The 21,247-nt window shown below is 40.4% G+C and overlaps 1 protein-coding gene across 4 annotated transcripts in view; it reads right to left on the bottom strand.

The window, feature by feature from the left end:
- Positions 1-7,110: 7,110 nt before the first annotated feature.
- mdga1 (MAM domain containing glycosylphosphatidylinositol anchor 1) overlaps positions 7,111-21,247 on the bottom strand; it is a 165,525-nt gene continuing 151,388 nt past the window's right edge. For 3 of the 4 annotated variants that reach the window (XM_019891665.1, XM_019891672.1, XM_019891647.1), the window contains 2 exons: positions 9,495-9,612; positions 7,111-7,513 (listed from right to left, as the gene is read on the bottom strand). In XM_019891665.1, the coding sequence (XP_019747224.1) occupies positions 7,428-7,513; positions 9,495-9,612 (204 nt within the window). In that variant the 3' untranslated portion in view covers positions 7,111-7,427. The remainder of the gene's footprint in view (positions 7,514-9,494; positions 9,613-21,247) is intronic. The other variant, XM_019891655.1, reaches the window with a different exon arrangement.

The following is a 21,247-nucleotide window of genomic DNA, read 5'->3' as shown; positions in this document are numbered from 1 at the left end:
CACTTTCTCCTGCTCATGTCCACCACTGAGAATTCAGACGGAGGTCAAATGAATCCACTCGCCACTTCTGGCTGATGGTGATGAGATATTTGTCAGCATGAGCTCACTGAAGACTTCATTTGAGCAGGCCGGCTCATTGCCGCAGGAATAAAAGTGACAGTTCCCAGCTTGAGGGAAGGAGGACCGTGAAGGTGCTTTATCCTGCCATCATAACCCTAAGTGAGAAGTTATTGGCCCACAAGAACTCACTGGTATCGTGAAAACGGTGGTGTGGGATCTCGCAAATGAACCAAATAGGAAGCTTCACAATTGTGTGATTGCTCCAAAAAGGTCGGGGCAAAAATTGGCATTATTTGATGAGTTATTAGGTATCATGTAAAGTTCGAATGCCGATAAAGTGGTGTCATTTGGAATTCATTCTAAATTTTGGAGAAAAAATTAGCGGTCAAAGTCAAAACTTGCGAGGTTCACAGTTTTACATGATATCACACAAAATATATATCAGAGCTGCCATTACATAAAACATTCACTTTCTGAACAATTTATCCGACAATTTATGTAAAATTTTTTTACATAAGCAAAAGTACAAAGTACAGCATATGAAATGGACTCTCACCAAAACAGGTTTTGGACCCTATTATGGCGATCAATACAGTCTTAACACACCGTATGGATAATCTTGTAGGGCAATCTTTTAAGAACATGAGATTGTCGGGCGTTTGACGTCATTGGTCAAGAAGCGGCAAAATCGAGACAAAAACGGCCCAATTTTCTTGATGTGTGTACCCAGCCTGAGGTGTAAAAAGGACAAATTTCCATTGTTAAATGTAGGGAGTCAAATGAAGACAAAATGAAATACTTAATACGGGTTATACCCGAAAAGCCAAATTCAACACTGTATGGTAACAAAGTATTTTTACATGATTACAATTACATAAGAGTGTACCAGCAGTGTTAAGCAGACCTTTTCATTGACTAACATTCAATATACAAAGTTGTTGTTGTTGTTTTTATCAAGAATCATCTGAACCCCATCAGGACCAGCAAAAGTTTCCTCATCTTGTTCTATGTATTCGCCCTACTTGTTCGTTTTTCTGTTATTTGTTGAGAGGCTTTCACTTTTGTTTCACCGGGACAAATTTCATTTGAGCTGAAGGAATACAAATCAGGGTTTACACGACAGATGCTATTTGCTTTTCATAACGAAGGAGCGTGCGGGAGGAAGGAAAGAATTACAAATGCGCTTCAAGGGTTATATTGGGATTTACTTTCAGAATATGGATTCCCATTCATTTGCCCAATTAATGTAATTTTGCATTCCTACTTGAATGACAATGGCTCAGTGAGTGGCTCCACCAAAGAATGCAAAGAATCGCTTTGGTTCAGCTTCAGACTCTTGTTACACCGGGGACTTTTTACATGATTTATTTTATTTTTTTTAATATCCATCCAGCCATTCATCTTCTATACCACTCATCCTCTCTGGGTTTGCAGGTGTGCTGTTGTAGACAACCAATGACACGCATTCATGGCTAAGGACAATTTTGGGTCTTTCGAGTCGGTGCGTTTTTAATGCGTGATAGAGCTGGATACTTGTTCGGAGTAGGAATGCACACTAACTGCTTTTTAATCAAATAAAATCATGTTTATATTTTATAGACACGTTTTTATGGGTGTCATGTGCCGGATATAAAAAAAATTGAAACACACTTAAATAAATGTCAGTTGTTTTGTGATCTAAATAAATGAGACCAAGATCTAAATACTGTTGATTTCTCCCAGACAAACGGTGAAGACAAATACTGAAAAGTTATAGAGTACAGGAACTTGCATATATCCATCCATCCATTTTCTATTTATTATCAAGGTGGTGGAGCCTATTCCTGCTGACTTTGAGCAAAAGGTAGATAGATTACACACCCTCGGAGTGGTCAGCTGGCAACTAAACAAAATGGAGGAACTGTCTCTACTATACTGGAAACAAACCAGAAACAAAACGTCTGAGAAATGTACCGCAGTTTGTGGAATTGTATTTCAATGAGTGCCCTATAAAGCTTTATATGACCGACATCCTGTTTGATGAAATACTTCGTGATTAACTTTTACTCTTGTAATTTATTTAATGCAGCTTTGAACAGTTGCAGGACATTTGCAAAACACTGCTGTGTAACGACATGGCCCATACAAAGTGGTACGGGTTGTCCGCAGAATAATGTATGACCTTAAGTGAACCTGGAGTTACCCAAAATGGAAAACGGATCGGTATTGTCTTGTAAATCCAAATGTGATTAAAGCAGCTTCCTGTTTCTTTTCTTTGTTTGTCCTTTAGTCTGAGAGTTACTGCATGACCTTGTCTATATGCGGCACGCGCCAATCGATAGCTGTGATCATTACAGCAATGGGAGTCACTTTAATTCCAGCTGCATGCCAAGCAAAACCGGACTTGGGAATTTATTTCCAACTAAAATGTTGCACATCTATCTTTCCATATGCCTGGCTTTAATGTATGCTGATATCAGGCATCTTGTACGATTGACTGTGTGTGTGTGTGTGTGTGTGTGTGTGTGTGTGTGTGTGTGTGTGTGTGTGTGTGTGTGTGTGTTTGTTTGTTTAAGGACAAAATGCATAGGTATACCATTAATCTCAGTGCCATTTTTAAAACAACTCTAGAGTATTGCAAAAGTCGTGTTGCACATTGAAATCTAGATTCAGAAGTATTGTAATGGAAAAAGTGATTTTTAGAGTGCAATCGTAATATACAGTATAATACATTTCATTTGACCCAATGTTTTTTTTTGTGTGAGCACTGAGTGACCTGTAAATCTTGTTTTTGTCCCAACATGTGGATACTGGAGATTATGACCTGCAAGCACAAAAGTCAGAGAAGTACGCATTTGAAGATCAGAAACATCTGAGCCTTTATCACATATTCAGGTCATTTTCACTCTTTTATCACTGCGAGCGTGAAAAATTTATCAGAACAATTCCACCTTTTACCTTTGCGGCCCTCTTTTTTTTTTTCACAGAGGAAACATTTCAAGACAGCGGAGCAGAAGAGCAGTGATTGATGAATAATGTAAAGAGGACAGTCGTAAGGATGTCCAATTGTTCTGCCTGCACACCCGTGGCTAATACACAAGGGACGTGCGCGGCGGAATATCAAACCGATGCAATGCCCAATGCATGCACACTCAACTCTAAAACATGTGGCATGAGTGTTGGTCATTCTAAATAAAAAGATATTGTCTTTAAAAATAATACACTTTCTCAAACTGTGCATGATAGAATAAATTAAGACTCAAAATCGGATAGCTTTTTTTGTAACTTTTTTAGTAAGAAATTAAAGAGCCATTCTGCCAAAGGTAATCTTTTTTTTATAATCATATCTACACTGATAGTTGACTGAGGAAAGCTTAAAGTAGCATGATGCAGACCCTTTGATATTTTTGGGGCAAACTACGAGAAAACTATGAGCTATGCTGCTGCGACAGTGCCTCTGTCTTGGCGGAACGCAGTGGTCGTCATTAGAAGTGATGTGACACGCAAGCAAGACCAAACTTGAGCTGTGCAAGATGAAGTAAGATGCTGATTAAAAAAAAAAGAAAGGAAAAAAAACGATTCAAGGAAATAAACCACAATATATTGTGAGCAGTAATGTTTGTGTGACAAGGAAGAGCATCATGACACATGTCTTGGAGTGTAATAATAGATGGTGTGGTATTTGTTTTGACGGTTAGACCTTGTGGTGACACGCTGAAAGATGAGATGTGTGATTCATTAGGCGTCATGCACAAATTAGCCTTGCACGAGCGGGCAGCTTTGAATATAAAACTCATTAGCAAGCCAACGCTGATGGTTTTTTTTTTTTTTTTCTTTTCGGATGCGGGCGGAAGAATGTATTTGCTCCTTAGATACCTCATTAATCGTCACGTGTTGCATCCAACAAAGATTCAATCGATCACATCCACGGAGAGCCAGAAAGATGATCCAACGAAGACATAAAATGACATTGAAACTGTCGAAAATATAAAATCAACAATTAATTACAAAAAAAAATTGTATCATATTGTGAATCTTATTTGTGTGTCACCATGGTCAGAGAGTGAGGTGTCGTTTTTCAAAAATAAGGTTGCAAAGAAACTTTGAATTGCAGAGGTTTGATGCACTTTGGATTTAAATGAATTCAAATTAAATTGGGTTCTTCATCTACAAATATTACGGGGTGAAAGAAAACAGATTTATACCATCCATGGAGAACAGATCCAATAGATGCTGATGGTGAGGAATTGCAGCAAGGTCGAAGTGACCTGAAGCACTCCATACAGTTAGTATGTTAACGCACTGTTAATTAGAACGCTGTGTTTAGACTTGTGTTGCGTATAGAACATACTCTTGAAAAGACAGTTGCTGAGCTGACTTCCCCTTTAAGGAATCTATCAGTGGTAATTCCATCTTGACTCGGGATTTATAACCATATCAAATAATTTCCTGACAAAAGATATCAAGTGATAAGTACCTATTATAATGCCTCTATTCTTACATTATATGTTGCTACATCTAGTGTGTGGGTGGTGTGTTTTGCAGTACAGATAAATTATCAAGTATGGTGGTGGTGGTGATACAGGCAATTATGGCATCTTTTTTTTTTTTGTTGTGTTTTCTTGAGGGTCTCAATTTTACTCATGGCATTTATTTGCCCGAGTGGACAAAACAGTGGCGGTTCAGAGGGGAGCGGTGTCTGTCTGAGTGGAGGCCGCCATTTTAGGGAATCGGGCAGACTTACAGATGGCATACTATGAAACAAAGCCTTATGTTTCTTTGATAAACACAAAGTAGATTAGCAGCCAGCTGGTGTTTATGCAAGAAATGTTTTAAGCTTGCTTTATTTCTTAAGAGAAGTGTTCATAAAATGATGTAAAAACTGAATAGGATAGGCCACTAAATGTTTTTCCTCCATACAAAAACAGATGATCACTTTAACTCTCTCAGCCTTGTAATGTTCACGAATATTGTCTAATATCATACTAGTGAGCTGTTTTTTTTTTTTTTTTTGTGTTTTACCTGAAAATGTTTCTTCTCTTATGGCTGCCAGTTGAAACAAAATGCACACAAAGGTTCTGCGGACATGTTTTTTTAAAGCCTCTCCTAAAACCATCAGCTGAGCGTGAGAGACACAAAACTAGACAAAACAGGATCTACGTTTTGAGAACACGGGTCTGCTTGCTTTGCTTGTATTTAATTCATCCATCTCTACCGCTTTGTCCAGCGTGAGCGACAGACACGGGAACAAAAAGTGACATTGACACACTATGATGTACACTGTAGCAAATAGCATGTGATCAAGGCAAAATGAGATTAAAAAAAAAAAACACTAAAAATATGAGGTGACAGAGACGAAATACAGAGAATGCTGAAAAACATACCATAATAATAAAAAAAAGAATTAGCATTGATGTACGGTACATTAATGAATGATTAAACAGGGCTACAGTTGTACTCACAGTATAGACCTGGATGAATAAACACATAATTTTACATTAAAACTCAGTCCTGATGCCTTGTGGACAAGAAGATGAAACGCTACCATAAATGTAATCGTAAACTATGGGTTACGGAGCTCTAGATATGAGTATTGCTCGATTTTAACAATCATATCCATACCATGCAATGCAAAGCATGTAACCCCAAAATGCGATATATCAAGAAAAATCAACTTATTTCTCTTGGCAGTGAAAATGAACAGTTACGCGGCGATACATGCTTTTCATTGCACAGCAAAGGATAATTGTGTGACTGTTCACGGGACACAGACATTCAAGCGTTAAAACAATGTCGGCAGATTTATTCCGGAATTCACCTTTCACCAAGGCCCGCCCCCTTAACTACCGTCGCGGAATCCGTCAAACTGTCGGAGTCAACAAGCTTCCACCGGCTTAAGTGTGATCCGGAATGCCTTCGAAGGCCACGTCCATTCTTTCAATGTGACACGAGGAAATCACACAAAACAGAATTGAATCACAGCATCGCTTAAGGACCGAGCCGGAGGATGATGATATGAAGGAGCAACACATTTCGGCTAAAGCTAGCAAACTCTCTGTTTACTTGTCACTAATCCTTCAAATGGTTTGCGTAGCTTGCAAAAGCCACAAATTATTCAAGTTATGTTTGCGATTTGATTGGAGTGCTGAGAAGTACTGAGCTACATTGAACGGATGACACAAATTTGGAAAAAGCGAACAAGTGATTTTTTTGATGGACTGAATTGATTATGCGGATGGTCATATCACTTTATCCAGAAACCTGAATATCTCTTGTGCAGGTTCTCAATTCACATATATCCATTTTTTATTTTATTTTATGGCACTTATCTTCATTCAGGTTTTGAGTTCTATACTGCACTCTGTTTGGCTTGGCTGCATTTCAGGGGCGTGGCTTAGCGAAAAGGTGAATTGAACATATAATTCGCTCTTCACAGCAGCTACATACACATCTCCAGCTTCTCCTTACGGGACATTCAATGACTTGTTGCACTTTTCGGCTTTCAATACCACATATAGACACAGTATGCTCGGTATGGGTAACACCTGACACCTGTGTCACAACACTCATGTCACCGATTGACCATAGAGGCCGACACAAATCCAAAAATATCAAAAAAACAGGGAATTGCTCAAGACAAATTGTGACGTCACATAAATTCAATAAAACCCAAAGGAACAACAGAGATCGTATAAATGTTGTGCTTCTTTAATTTCAGTACATAGAGTCCTTCACCAACACCCCCGCTTATATTTAAACTTTGCTTATATTTAATATATAGTGATTAATGTACACGTATAATCCACACCGATCTTACTTTCTTTGTGGCGAGCAGAGAGGCTACCAGAAGCGTCCTCGTTCCCCCTCCTTTCTGTGCCCTCTTTCTGTCTTGCCAGTTTATTCATTCATTCCTCACTTAGCTTAAGCTTCCTGTCGCTCGGCGGCTCGGCTGGTGGCGAAGGTCAGCAGAAGGAAAAATTCACCCACGTTATCTGTGTCGTTCGCCAGCTCCCCGGAATCCCTCGTGCTTTTCCCTCAGGTCATCTTTGGTAGAGTGTCCGACACTTTGGTGGGGGGGGTCATACATGTCGACGTAGGCTAATGATGAAGGCGAGGGGACACTTGACATGGCTATTAGGAAATCTAATGGACTAATAGAGAACATGTTTGTCTTAAATATATGATAAGAATATGTTTGTTATAATATGTCATCGGAGCAAAGTGTTTCAATAAAGTAAAGGCTGTGTTTGCATGGATCATCGATGCAGGGAGGACACGGGCGAGTGGGGGAAGAATTCTGGGTGTCGGGTCGAGAGAAGAAGAAAGAGCGCGAGTCGGGGCAGTGTCTGTCAGCACAGACGTAAGGTGGCGCTGTGGTCAACCACTCATCATCTGCAGAGCAAGGCGACGATGCAGCCGAGGATAACGGTCACCCGTCTGGCCAATGGGCGCGCCTGTGAGCCGCCGATCAGAACTAAGAAAGAGAGAGAAAAGCCAATGAATGATTCTAAACGTAGAATTCTGATTTCTATTGTGTTTGCAGAATATGAATTAAGCAGCAAAAATGCAGCCATTTTCATTCATTTCAGTGGGTGGCCATTTTCCCACGGAAAATGACATCACAGCCATTCAGAAAAATGGCCAATCACGGCTCAGTTTGCAAATGTCACATGACCAATCTCAGAAAACAGGTGAGCCATGATTGGAAATTGATGAAAATAAAAATAAAAAATGACCTTTGCACCTGCAAAACCGCGGCTACTATAACCCCCCCCAAAAATGATCAGTGACAAAACCTTTTTGTGGCATTGACTGTTAGACTCCTTCTACACTGCAAATGCATGGCCACCATTGCATAATTTCACCAGACTCTCACCACTTCATTTGTACAGATGTGATTTATTTATTGATTAATTTTATTCTATTCTATTTTATTTCATTTACTTATTTTGCATAAGTGTACATTATGTTCTATTTATTTTAACAATGAATAGGCTTGCTTATTTCCAAAAAGACTGAAACCAATTGCTGTACATGATTAAAACATGAGCTGATCAACCCGTTTATTCTATTTCATTTTATTTTTTTATTATTATACAGTAGTTCAGTGTTTTGATTCATTCAATGGATAGACACTACGTTATATTTGTTTTAAAGCTGAATCAAACGTTATTCTGACTTTGAATCCCCGTCAAGCACAATTTGAGCCGAATGCTTTGCTATTCCTGGTGTTTAGCTCACCAACTGCACGTTGGCCGACAGAAGCGTTTGTGTCTTACAGCGGGCGCTCAGCCGCCCGCCTGCTTGATAATTACCCATCTGCCTGCACGGAGTGTTCCGACTCGCGCACAACCTGCAGGACAACCTCAGAGAACTCTGAAGCACTCAAGAGTTTCCCCCCCTTCCTGTTTACACCTTCATCCATTATTCAAAGTATCCGCCAGTGTCTTTATGCACACATATGTGCCGCATCTCACACGAGCGGGCAAGCGCACGTGCGCGCACATGGCAAGCTGTGGATTGAAGAGGTAAAAAAAAAAAAAAAAAAAAGCAGGGTGTTAATAATTCACTTTCTCGATGTTGTCATGGGTCCGGCTGGCTGTGATGGTGTTTTCTCACTTTCACAATGACCTTGCAGCCATATTACTAATTATATATTACTTCCATTGATCAACTTCTGATTTGTTTGTCGTGAAAAAAAACGTTATTTTTTTCCCATGGGAATTGTCTGTCATTTTAAACCTTGTACATTTTAAGTGAACTGAGACCCTGACCCTATATGGTGATCCTGGAGTCTTACTTCGCAATGGCTTCTTTGCTTCAAATGCCTTTTTGCCTATTGCATGTGCCCACACACACGCACATGCACATGCACGATTCAAACTACACTCTTGTTCCGTCTACACTAAAACCTCTCTCTTTCATTTGACTTTTACCAGGATGAACACTTCTCTGCTCATGTCTGATGAGAGCTCTTAAGGATGCAGCTCCGCAGAGGTGTACTGCTAATCAAGTCGATTGATGGAAAACAGGTAGAAAGTGTCAGCGTGGGTGGAGAAAGTTAGAGGGTGAAAGTAGAAGTATATTTGTCATGGAAGGGAAATGTGAATTAAATAACAAATAAAATTACACGGGAGGGAATTTGACCATCTTAAGGGCTGTCTAATATTTTGGTTACCTAAATTAGTTACATGAGATATCAGAAGATATTCGATTTTCTCATCTTAATTTTAATTTGAAAATGTATTTCATTTAGTAACTTACAATTGTGCTATCATTTTAATTATTGTCTTCTCTGTTTCATGTGCAACACTTTGTTAGGACGACACACCACGGTACATATGCTATATGTGAAGTTGAGATGAGTTATGTGGTTTTCATTAAGCTGTGACAAACGGATCTTGCGTGTTTTTTCCATGCAATTAATGTTCCCTTCACACCTCAATCTATCTTACCTGTCTTACCTGCGCTGGCAACAGTGTTCTGCTGTTTGCATTTGCCCATGGTGATAGACACGTCATCGATGGCAATGTCGCCCTCGAAGCCCTTCCCTCGGATTCCTTCAAAAACAATCTGGACAAGACGAAATGAGACAAAGGTTTGTGATTAAATCTTGAAATGGCATTTATTTTAAAAAAGGAAAGATGTAGTGTAGAACTCAATGTTTGGGAAGGTTGAATTTGATCAAATCGTCATGACGTGTGGGATCCCTCAAAGTTCAGTCCTTGGACCCTTTTTGGTCAGCCTGTGCGACACTTGGTATCAAATTCTTCAGAATGCCAATTTTGGCTATTAGGGCGATGCAGATGACATGCAGCTATATCTATCAATGTCCCTAAAAATGACAAAAGTTCAATGAAAGTGTTGTGTCACTGTCTAGAACAAATTAATAATGAAATGAACCAAAATTTCCTTCAACTAAACAAAAACAAAACAGAGGTAATTATCTACGACAATAATGTAAAAAACGATTGCCGTGAGCACACACTTGGGATTCTCTGTCTTTAAAAACCAAAGACCAAGTTTGGAACCTTGGTGTGCTGATTGATTTGGATCAATTTCAGCTCAGAACACATTATTCCAGTCCTCAGGCCCTTATATTGGCTCCCAGTGAGCTATAGAATAGAATTTAAAATTCTGCTACTGTTCTTTCAATCACTGAATTGTTCTTCCATGGTACACTTTTTAATATTTATTCATTTTCCTACTACAGTATTATTATTATTATTATTATTATTGTTGTTGTTATTATTATTATCTTAGCAATTTTAGGAAGTTACTTTTCTTTGCTTTTGAATGTCTAACTCTTTTGTTTATGGATACTTTTGGATGTCGGACTTTTGATAATGTGTCACACATTTGAGTTGTGTATGAAATGCACAAACATATAAATAAACGTGCCCTGACTTGACTTAATTTCGCAAAAAATTATGCGATTCCATAATGGGTGATATCACCCAGAGCGTAATAGCTTCCATGTAAAAAAATAAATAAATAACATTTCATGCAACGATGGAGAACCTACCCACTGACTTTGATTTGACAAGCTAAGGCAGACAAATTCTTGGTATAAGAGTAAGATTTGGGATAACTATCAATCCCGATCGGTGTGAAGTTGGTTGATCCGATCACAAGTTTGTCCATTAATCCTCCCATGTGGAGGAGCCATCATCTATTGTGCGAGCACAACAACAAATAAATAAACACAAAGAAGAGACTCATTTACAAACTTTCAGGCGACTTTCCCATTTCAGGCAGCAGCCATCTGGTTTTGACTGACAGTCTAATTACGATGGTGTGCCGAGGCTCCAAAAGCCCATTGCACCCAGCTAATCAAAAGCGGAGCATATTCTGCCTGGAATATACAGAGGGGGAGCGCAAACAAACAAGGAAACAACTTTGCTGGAGCAAAGTAACAATAATGGCACAACCGCAGCAGATACTGCCTAAACCTAACTTGGATAAAAGATGACAAGTCATCTTGTCCGAGGAATAATTGTGGTGCATATCATGGGAGAGATTTGTGGCTGTGTTGGTTTTACCATCTTGTGGCAAATGAATCAGGATCAAGGCTCGAAAATTCCAAATTAGTCAACAAAATGACAGTCAAAATGGGACTTGCTCAGAGATATTTTGCCAACAATCATATCACAATATAATGATTAGCGACAGTATGTAAAGTGAAGACGTCGAAAATTGTAAATACAAATATCAAAGAAATAAAATTATGGAATATAAAAATACTCACAAAATATTTCCACATTAATAAAATGAATTAATATAAACAAAGCAGTGATGCTTCTCTTAAAAAAAAAAAAAATATGGTGCTCATACCTGTAATGTGTATCTGAGCATGAAAATGTCCACCTGACAACAGGCAACTGCACACACTTCTAAAACGACAGGTCCTACCTATATTAAGTCTCTCAACGTGCACATTTTGAAATAATGGTCAATGCGAAGCTTTTGCATGACCTATAAACGACCTTCATCGGCTGGGTCAATGCATGTCATTATTACGGCATGGCTGCATGCATCAGTGCACTTGCAAGTCTTTGCAAGTCAAAATTAAGCTTGGTGCATAATTCGAGACAATGCAAACATAATTGGGAGATGGAAAGCCAGAGATTAATAAGTGACCTTGACAAACAAGCACGGATTCCTTGAGCATAAATAAGATGCATAACCAATTGCACAGAAGCAAATGGGCCAGCATCTTGTAACATAATTCATATTGCCTTTCCAAAGGGTTTTCAGTCACTTTGTTCGCAAAGTCACTTTGGCAATTCAGCCTTTGACTGTTCCAAAAATAATTTTGCGTGATTTTGTAAGCATCTTTGTTTACATCTGTGGTCATCCAGTGCAATTGCAATGTGCAGTAATCAAGCAAGGAATGCCAACAGCCCGAAAATGCAACTTCCCTTTGGACCGTACGCTGGTCTGGCCAATTTTTGTTGCCCCGAGTGTGTGAAAATGTGAGGCGGGGAAACGCCAGAATTGACAGCTAGCATGTGGAGCAGAGGTTCTGGGTGGTGTATTAGAGCACCTTCATCGTCACTGAAACATGTCATTACTGTCGTCATAGGCATCAAACGGATGCGAGACAAAGTGGCATTAGGGGCAGTAGAAGTAGCATTTGATTGACAGTCACTTATAAAACACTCCATACAATTAGGTTAATAAAACACAGCGAGTCTCTCCATGAAGTGTTGGTCAGGCATCTTCAAAAGTGAAGTAGTTTCAATAGTAGTTTCTATTTCTTTTAGATTCTCTTTACACTTCCGTGACAGTTAAAATCGCTATTTCAGTCAGAACGGTTTTACGATAGCAGCAGTTTGTATATTTCCGATCACCCGCCAATACAGAATGGATTGTGTTCCATGTTGGAGATTGCACTTTTTTTTCCCCCTCTCATTTTGGGCACAATAATGAGAAGAGGAAAAAAGAGGTTTCTTTGCAAAGTATCGGCAGGTAAAGATGACTGGCAATGAAGGCCTTGCTTTAATGATCTGTATTGAGTCTCTCTTATCTTCCAAAGGGAATTACTAAAGAGTGCTTTGGAACACTTCATCAGCTATGTCAGGTTTTACAGCTTGTACCGTAAATAGATGTAAAAATGAGGTTATGGGTCACAGAAGGTTGCTACGATGCTTCATGCGCCTGACATACAAGTTGGCATTCACCAGTAATTACACAGCCTACTTTGTGACACGCGTGTAAAATGTGCTCGCTTTTAAGTCCTTGTTGGAGAAGCGTGTCACTGAGGAAGTCGACTGCGCGTGTGAGCGCGTGGCTCTGGGATCAAAGTAGCTCCAGTCAAGCTTCGAGGCAGCGCTACCAAAGTGCGGCTTTGTCGAGCTTTGTAACCTTTAACGCTGCCATTGATGTGCAGTCGGCGTACGAGAGGGGACGCGGCCGCAAGGGACGAGGCTGCGGGAGATTGTGACTTGGGATAAATAAAGAAATAAATAACAACTCTACCCAGGTTGCAAACTCCGCACGAAACACAAGATGGCCCCCGGGTAGTCCACATTGGAGCAAGTCGGGACACGCTCTTATGAGCTTCTCTATTGATTTTGGATGTATGTCGAAGTTCTTGAAAAGAACGGGCATCGAGGCCGGTAGCTCGAAACTAAGTCAATTTCAGACAGGACGCTGATTGGCTTGCTTGCAGGCACGAGGCAGATGGCGCTTTGCTGGAACAATAACAAGCCATCGCCGCCGCAGATCTGCTGACTGACAATGCGAGGCAATTTTGAAATGTGCACGGCAAGCTAAAAACAACAACAAAACGTTGTTTTGGTTACGCGCCTCCCCTGGAGGTGCAATAATGACAAAATTAAGAACAAAAACCAAAGCTCATAAAAGGGCGATTTTCATTTTCAGGAATTTACATGGTGTTTATCTCCACAGCAGAAAACAATTTGAGTATTTCCACAGCAGTCGGGTTTTGGCCGGGCTCTTGTTTCGGAGGGACAGGGAGGAGTGGCATGCTCTCAAAGACATTCACGTTTGTTGGCAGTGGCAACAAAGCAAGGGGAGCTGCTGAGACGAGTGGCAGCACCTCAAAGCCCTCTGGCGTGTGCAGTCAGTGCGCGGCACACAGGACAGAAAAAAAGTTTGCCTTCTCTGCGGGGACAATCTCGACATGAAACAAGCATCCATGTGAGGGAGCATGTGCTGACACAGATAACATTTGCTTCAAACTCAGAACTCTAGTGAGGATTCGGCGATAAATACGATAATTGTTCTGACATTTGAGAAGGGGATGAATGAAGAAAGTTTCTTGTATCCCACAGGAATACAATGGATTCAAAACAGTCAATAACGCAATCAGGTGCCTTTGAGGCTTGCCATTTCATCAAAAACGTGACGATTTTCAATTGAACTTAATAATCAATGTACGTAGATGTTAGATGATGTTTCGAGGTGCCACATTTTTTTTTAAACATATAAATGACCTGCAAGCAGACAATGCACATGCTAAGAGCAACATTTGTGAACTTGCTAACAATGACAGCGTGGACATTTTTAGCGAATGTTAGCATTTAATGAAGACATGACTAACTTCACTTAGCAGCATGGTTCAGCTAGCAGGCTGACCGCGTACTGCCTAACAAATTTATTTACGCCTTTCAGGAAGATTTTTCCTCTCAATTGATATTTTGCTTTGACAGAGTGGACATGTTAAGCTTGGCAGCATCCAACTACATACAAAATGACAGAGCATTGGTGTCAATATTTGATATGCAACTATTCACTGTAGTGCAGCGGCAAAAGAGTAATTGTATCCACAAAGTACTTGGCATACAATAATGAAGATAATGGTTCACTTGATTATTTGATGAAAGGCTGCACGTGGACAGTTACCAGTTTGTTTATATATATATATATATATATATATATATATAAACAACTAGTAATAATTAGCGAGTAGCTGAGCAGAATGGCCCAAAAAAATCAAGCACATAGCGTGTAACAGAAAAACTGGAGTATATGGGGCAAAAATGAATGGTACCGCTGCCTTCGGTGTGAAAAACGGATTTTGAAAATATGTCATTTTTGTTGGGGTTTTTTTGTTTTTTAATGCAGACCAGTGTAATGCATGACATCAGTATTACACCACACAAAAAGCAAGGCGATATAGTACAGAATCTCTGGCAAAAAAATGACATTTTCACAGGTGAGGATCATGTGATCAATCCAACAACAGGTGAACACGGGTCACGCACACTGCCTGAACTCAATGCAACTGACATTTAACATTTACCTAACTTCCCAAAAAGATCAAGTGAGCACGCGCGCACACACACACACACACACACACACACACACACACACACACACACACACCATTACACATGGAGTCTGAAACTTAAAAGGGCATCTTCTAAGTTTATATGCTAATGTCAGTGTACTTGTCACGGTGAGCAAGCAGAGCCCGTGAAAACCCCGTTGTCTCCTCGGTCATGTCCTCAGGCTTTGCTCAACGACATTACAGGCTTTCACCGGAAGCAATGCGGGGACTTGTTATTTTTCAACTTCCCATTCTAATTCATGCAAAGTGGCTAGACTGGGATTTGCTCCAAAAAAACAACACAATAAGTGCATGTTCTGAAAGTAGAAAACAAATCCAACATTCAATTAATTATTTTTTGGGGGTGGAGGCGGGGAGTAATAAAGGCGTGTGGACTGAATTTCAGCAAATAGCAGGGAATAATTTTTGCAGGGCCCATTAAACAGGCTGCTGTTGACATCAAAACAGCAAGAAAGGCCCCAGTGTGGACCATTAATACAATTTCTTCAGGAAACATTTCAATACAGTATAAAGCAACCACAAAAGCTAGTGAAAAATGCATGGAGTCCATCCATTCATCCATCCATCTATTTTCTAATCCGCTGATCCTCACAAGGGTTGCAGGCGTAATAGAGCCTCTGTCAGTGGTCTACGAGCAATAAGCGAGGTGCACCCTGAACCGAGTGCCAGCCAATCGCATGGCACACACAGACGAGCAACTATTCACACTGACAATCGCACCGAGGGACAATTTAACGTGTTCAATTAATCTACAGCAATGTGAGGCGGACGTGCTTACCAGTCGACTATCGTGCCGCCGCTTTTTATTTCTATTGAAGACAAATAATAAACGTAGATAATGAATGGATGGATAGACCGTAAAAACAAATCAAGTAAGTAGGCATTACACTGGAAGTCAGTAACAGCTATAGGGCAAAACAGCTTTTTACACAGCCATCCATTTCAAAATCCAAACCAGAATAAAACGGCAACCAGTTCATTCGGGTAATTGCCATTGTCAACATCACACAGATGAATCATTATTATTGATTGGAACAGAACAAGCGCTCAACAACCGACAAGAGTGGCAAGGACCGACAGAATTGGATGAGTATGTCAGACGGTCGTACCGGAGGCGATGTTAAGAAAGAAAAATGCAGAGCAGAGAGAGAGAGAGGGAGAGAGAGAGAGAGAGAGAGAGAGAGAGAGAGAGAGAGAGAGAGCGCGAGAGAAGTCTGATGGAGAAATAAAATAAACGGTCAGAGAGAGAAATGGGATTCACCCTGCGGCTCCTGATACATAACAAAGTTTTAAGAAGGGAGGGGACAGTGTGAGAGGAAGGGCTAAAGCAAAAAAAAAAAACGTAGTTTAGCGGTGCACCTCAGATGACCTGCGCCGCTTTCATGGCACTCACCGCACTTCGCGTTTGCATACGTTCAACAGCTAAAAGTCCTCGGATATCTTGCCTTAAAAGATTTCAAAAATGGCATTTTAAATTCATGAAGGTAAAAGAAACAACTTGATTAATTCAGCCAGAGTCCAAATGTCAAGTGTTATGTGTTTGCTGCGCGTGTGTAGTTTGGGTGGCATTAATAATGTACCGCATCATATTTGAATATCTTTTAGGAAATACCAACAGAGGTTCATTAGTATTGCAGCTGACATTTAGGAAGAAACTAAGCACATTATATACTCGCTATACCAGCCGGTCTACTCCCGTTTGTGGCGTTTTTTCTCACATCTTGAAGTGACCATCAAACATAACTGAAATGCATTCCACCAGTCAGTTCGGCTCAAACATGGAACGTCACAGACTCGTTAATGGAATTTACTCTTCCTGCAACAAGTGGATGAGTCACCCGCATGAATAAATAAATGTTCTATTGCCGCTCATTAAGGACCGCGTTGAATTTGGTTTGCCTCTCAACCTGCTGTTGGTCCACCTTAATAACAGGACAGGCTTTGCACATGAGCATAAAGCTGTCGTTATAAATCGCATATCAGTTGGTACGCTCAACGAGACGATCCAATTGGGCGTGTCTGCTTCAAGATTCCACGAGGAGCAAAATGATGATTCATATAACACGGCGATCCTTTGATATCGTACAAATGGAGGCGGCGTGGCCCTTGTCAAAGCGTCCTTGAGGCAAGATAGTTGGTCCTGATGCATCACAAGGTGGATGTGAAGTCAGTGTGAAGGGCTTTGAGGGCCTTAACAGGTGGAAAAGCGCTATACAACGAAAGACCATTTACCAGACGTAATCAGCATTGTGACAGCATCAACGTAAAAGCATTTAAACAAAACCTGGACAGTATTCATCTCGGGGGATATTCTCCAGTTCGCGCTTAAAACCCTGGAAGAACCCACGGGGTCAAATTTGGCTCCTATAAATTCTGATACTGAAATATAACCCTTAAATCCCAAAGGGTCAAATTTGGCCCTAATCCTAAATTAGGATTAAAGCATTGAATATTTGAAAAAAAACATATTTTGGTGTTCGGTGAACATATAGCAGTCATTTAATGTATAATTCATCATTTTCCAAAGAAGAAAAGGGTTCTTGGGTTCTCCAGGGTTAAATCAGCTCGTTCATGCGTAACCTGGAAATATGTGTGCAACCACCAAACAGATGTGATTCGGTGAAGTCTAAGATACTATATGCGCACCTTTAACCCTTTCATGCACCCTGTAACCTGAGAACATGATATGCTGTCCACTGTAGTAATCGCTGTCCCTGGAAGGGTTAATGTGATGCGTGGAAGTCAGTCTTGTGGTCTTCCAGCACTGCTACGGTGTCATTGCTTTTCTATCCAAATTTGTTTTGTTTTTGGAAATGAATCAAGATCTTTTTGCTCCATAGCAGAGTATGAACGTTATTCGAAGGGAGAGGCAAATATGACGATTGGTAAACACATTTATTTGATTCTTATCTAGATTCACTGTATTATTCCAGATCAACATATACGGCGCTCCACAACTGCCATGAACGCTGGAAGTCACGTATGCGCTCTCCTCGGTTGCCAAGGAGACCGCACTTCTTTCGCACGTGTCTCCCTCATCCATCTTGTTTTACGAGTCTCGATATGATGAATATTTAAGATGCAATAATCACTTTATTGATGCTGCAAATATGTGCCACATGATTTTTTTTTTTTGTCTCTTACCGCAGACTGCTGTATGTTTTAGCAAGAGCGGACAATTTTCTTTTTTAATTTCTTCACATTTTTTTGGAAGTAATTTGCTCAAATTTGCATACCGTGTCTGCCTGTGGTGGTAGATTACCATTCCAATCCCTGGTTTACATTTTTACTTTGATTAATGGCACCAAGCAGACTTGTCGACATACATTGGAACACAATCCGCACACCGCGCATCATGTTGAACGCACTCTCGTCTTGACTTGGAAGAAGCATACCGTGGGGGAAGATGGAGCAATTTGATATTAACGCACATGCATTGCCTCATGGATATTAATCATTAACACGTTGGCCATGCTTGCATGGTTACACAGTAATGATGTTATATGCACTCCAAAATGCTATGAATGTGTATTGCTGCCTACAAAAATGTTCGGGGGGGGGGGAGAAAGAATGGATTTCGTCTGCAAGGTGTTCTCCATGTGAGCCATGTACGTTAGAAATGAACCTATTCTTGTGTGTGTGTGTGTGTGTGTGTGTGTGTGTGAGAGAGTTTACCAAAGGTGTTCATTACATTGCTCAATCAATACACCGCTGAGACTGCCCACCATCTCAGAGGACGCGTACCTCTGCCTCTGAACTCTTTCAGACATCTCACAATGTTCCCCATTCGAGTGAAGGAAGCACATTGCTGCAGAAACCAAGTTAATGAAGGGCTCACACAGACCCCACCCCCCACCCCCACCCCCCCGGTAAGGTCTTCAGTCTACATTCATCATGAATTCGATCCCCCACCGCCCACCCCCCTCTGCACGCACACACTGAGAGAATCAGGAATCATTACAACACAACTTGTGGGCATCCCCTGCACATAAATAAACATGCTAATTGACCTGTCATAGCTAATTGCTGCAGGGGATAGGAGACTGTTGTGTGTGTGTGTGTGTGTGTGTGTGTGTGTGTGTGTGTGTGTGTGTGTGTGCGCACGCATCTGTATATGTGGATGTGAATGGAATTGGATCTAATGAGGTGGTTATGCAGGTGGATGTGATTTCTTTTTTTAAAGACAGGTGTTTGATTCAACAATGTGTGTTTTTGAGCATTGTTTTCCTGCAATGGTGAGGACTAACGACACAGATCTAACTGTCCTTTTTGAGGACAGAAAATGACAGTCACAGAAAGAAAGTACATTCAGATGAGAAAAGTGTCCGAATTTTCTTTTTCTTTTTTGTTTGGGTGGAAAAGTGTGTTCATTATGCAGCCATTATTCATCAGCTTTGCAATGGGGTGCAAAAGAGAGCAGGCGAAGAGTCAGCACTGCCTTCCAGCGCAAGGCCAGACAGAGCAAAATACACAAATTTGAAATCGAGTGATCAAAACAAACGCTCAAGAGAGTGGTGGAACGAAATCAATTTTTTTTTTCCCTCACCACTTTTCACACCACGTGGTTGTCAACTTAAGCACCCTGACACAAACAACCAAATAACTTCAGTTCAAATTTCCGGGAAATTGACTTCTCACACCATGTTGAGTCATCTTTACTCTCGTTGTTGCGTGCCATCCGGAGGGAACTAACTGGGAGCACCGACATGCTGCAGGCCAAGAAAAAGCTGTTATGTTTATCTTTCCTGAAATTGTTGATTCAATTATTTTGTGTAAAACAAACCAGAAAGTTGCAAATCGATCCAAGCAGCAGGTCAACCCATTTTGAACACACATTTTTTTGGGAAGGTTTTTTTGGTAGATTTTTTTTTTGTTGTTGTTGTTTTGTTTCGTTTTTTTTTTTTTTGACCGAGCAGTTTAAAAAATGTGCGTATTCTAAGTTCTGTTCTGTCATATTGGATCAAAGATACACTGTCAAAAACACAACCTGTATTTTTGGGGGGCTAAAACGGTCATTTATGTAAAAGTAAGAGTTGTTGTTTATGGCAACATTAGCAAAACATGAAACATTTTGTTGACACGCCAAACTTTTTTATCGGAATTTATCGAAGCATTGCCATTTTGAGTGAGCCCAACTTTTTTATTTATTTATTTTTTTTTACAGTGTACTATTGAACTATAATGTGGGCAGCCAAGTTTCTGTGCATCATGACTTTCCCGGTTTGCAGCGAGGATTACCGGTAAGTCTTCCGAGAGGCTGTGTCATTGGGTGCGCACATCCTATTTTGATCTGTAAAATAAGCGTAAAACCTTGTTGAGCGCCCTGAGATCAGCACATTCTCGATGAGGCAAATAATCCACTGGCAGCTGTGTGCACAAGCTTGTTGCTGACATTCAGCAGAAAAAGCAGCCTGATGTTCAGTCAAAAAGTCCTCATTCATCAATATGTACCTCCTTCCAAAAATATCAAAATGCTCCAAATCTTCAAAATGATGTATTGCACGAAAAAAAAAAAAAATTCACTCCCTGGATCAAAACCTAAGGTCGATTCAGACATGTGATACTTTTTCATTCCTCTCGTTAGTTTTGATTCATCTCCAGATTGCTTTAACAGATTATATGGATCCCGCCGCGTAAAGGGAAATCATTCCCAAATGTTGGCAAAGGCGCCAACATGACAGATGCTTTGAGCTTTATTTTTATGACACTGGAATAAATGGATTCAATAACCTTGTCAGCAATCAGCGACTTTCCGAGATTTATTCGCAATTTACAAGGAAGACTGAAAACGGTCAAAATGCATCTCCACGTGCAAGTAAGCTTCTGTGAGCTCACCGTGAGAGTTCTGCAACTTTTCTTTCACTACTTGTGGTGAATTTCATCAGAATTTTTTCTTTTTTTATCAAATTCCAAACATACTCTCAGGCTCAATTCTTTTTATTCCAAGCAGGCCTCAGAGTGTTGCAAACACACACACACACACACACACACACACACACACACACACACACACACACACACGCACAAACACACACCGCTTTTCTTGCTTGGCTGCATAGGAGACTTCCCTCTTGGGAAGTGAGAAGAACCCCTCAGTAGATGAAGCCTCCCAAAGATAAGAGAGTTGACAAAAAAAAAAACAAGCAATCCCATGTAATACCCTGGAAATAAAAGCCTCATCAATCTTCATTTTTGTTTTCTACTTCTTGGACCAACACACTCGCAATAGTACAGTTGCAACATCCCGGGGGCCTGAACTTGTTTGTCAGTTCAGAGAAAATCAATAAAATTGTTCCGAGGTCACTCCTACAGATGAGTGGGTCACAAATTTAGGTCGAGTCATGGCTTTGCATTCAACAACATGTAAAGTTGGGAAGCGGTATATGTAGT

This window comes from Hippocampus comes, unplaced genomic scaffold (assembly GCF_001891065.2).
Source record: "Hippocampus comes isolate QL1 unplaced genomic scaffold, H_comes_QL1_v1.1 scaffold275, whole genome shotgun sequence".
Lineage (NCBI taxonomy): Eukaryota > Metazoa > Chordata > Actinopteri > Syngnathiformes > Syngnathidae > Hippocampus > Hippocampus comes.
This window is presented reverse-complemented; position numbering and strand designations above follow the sequence as displayed.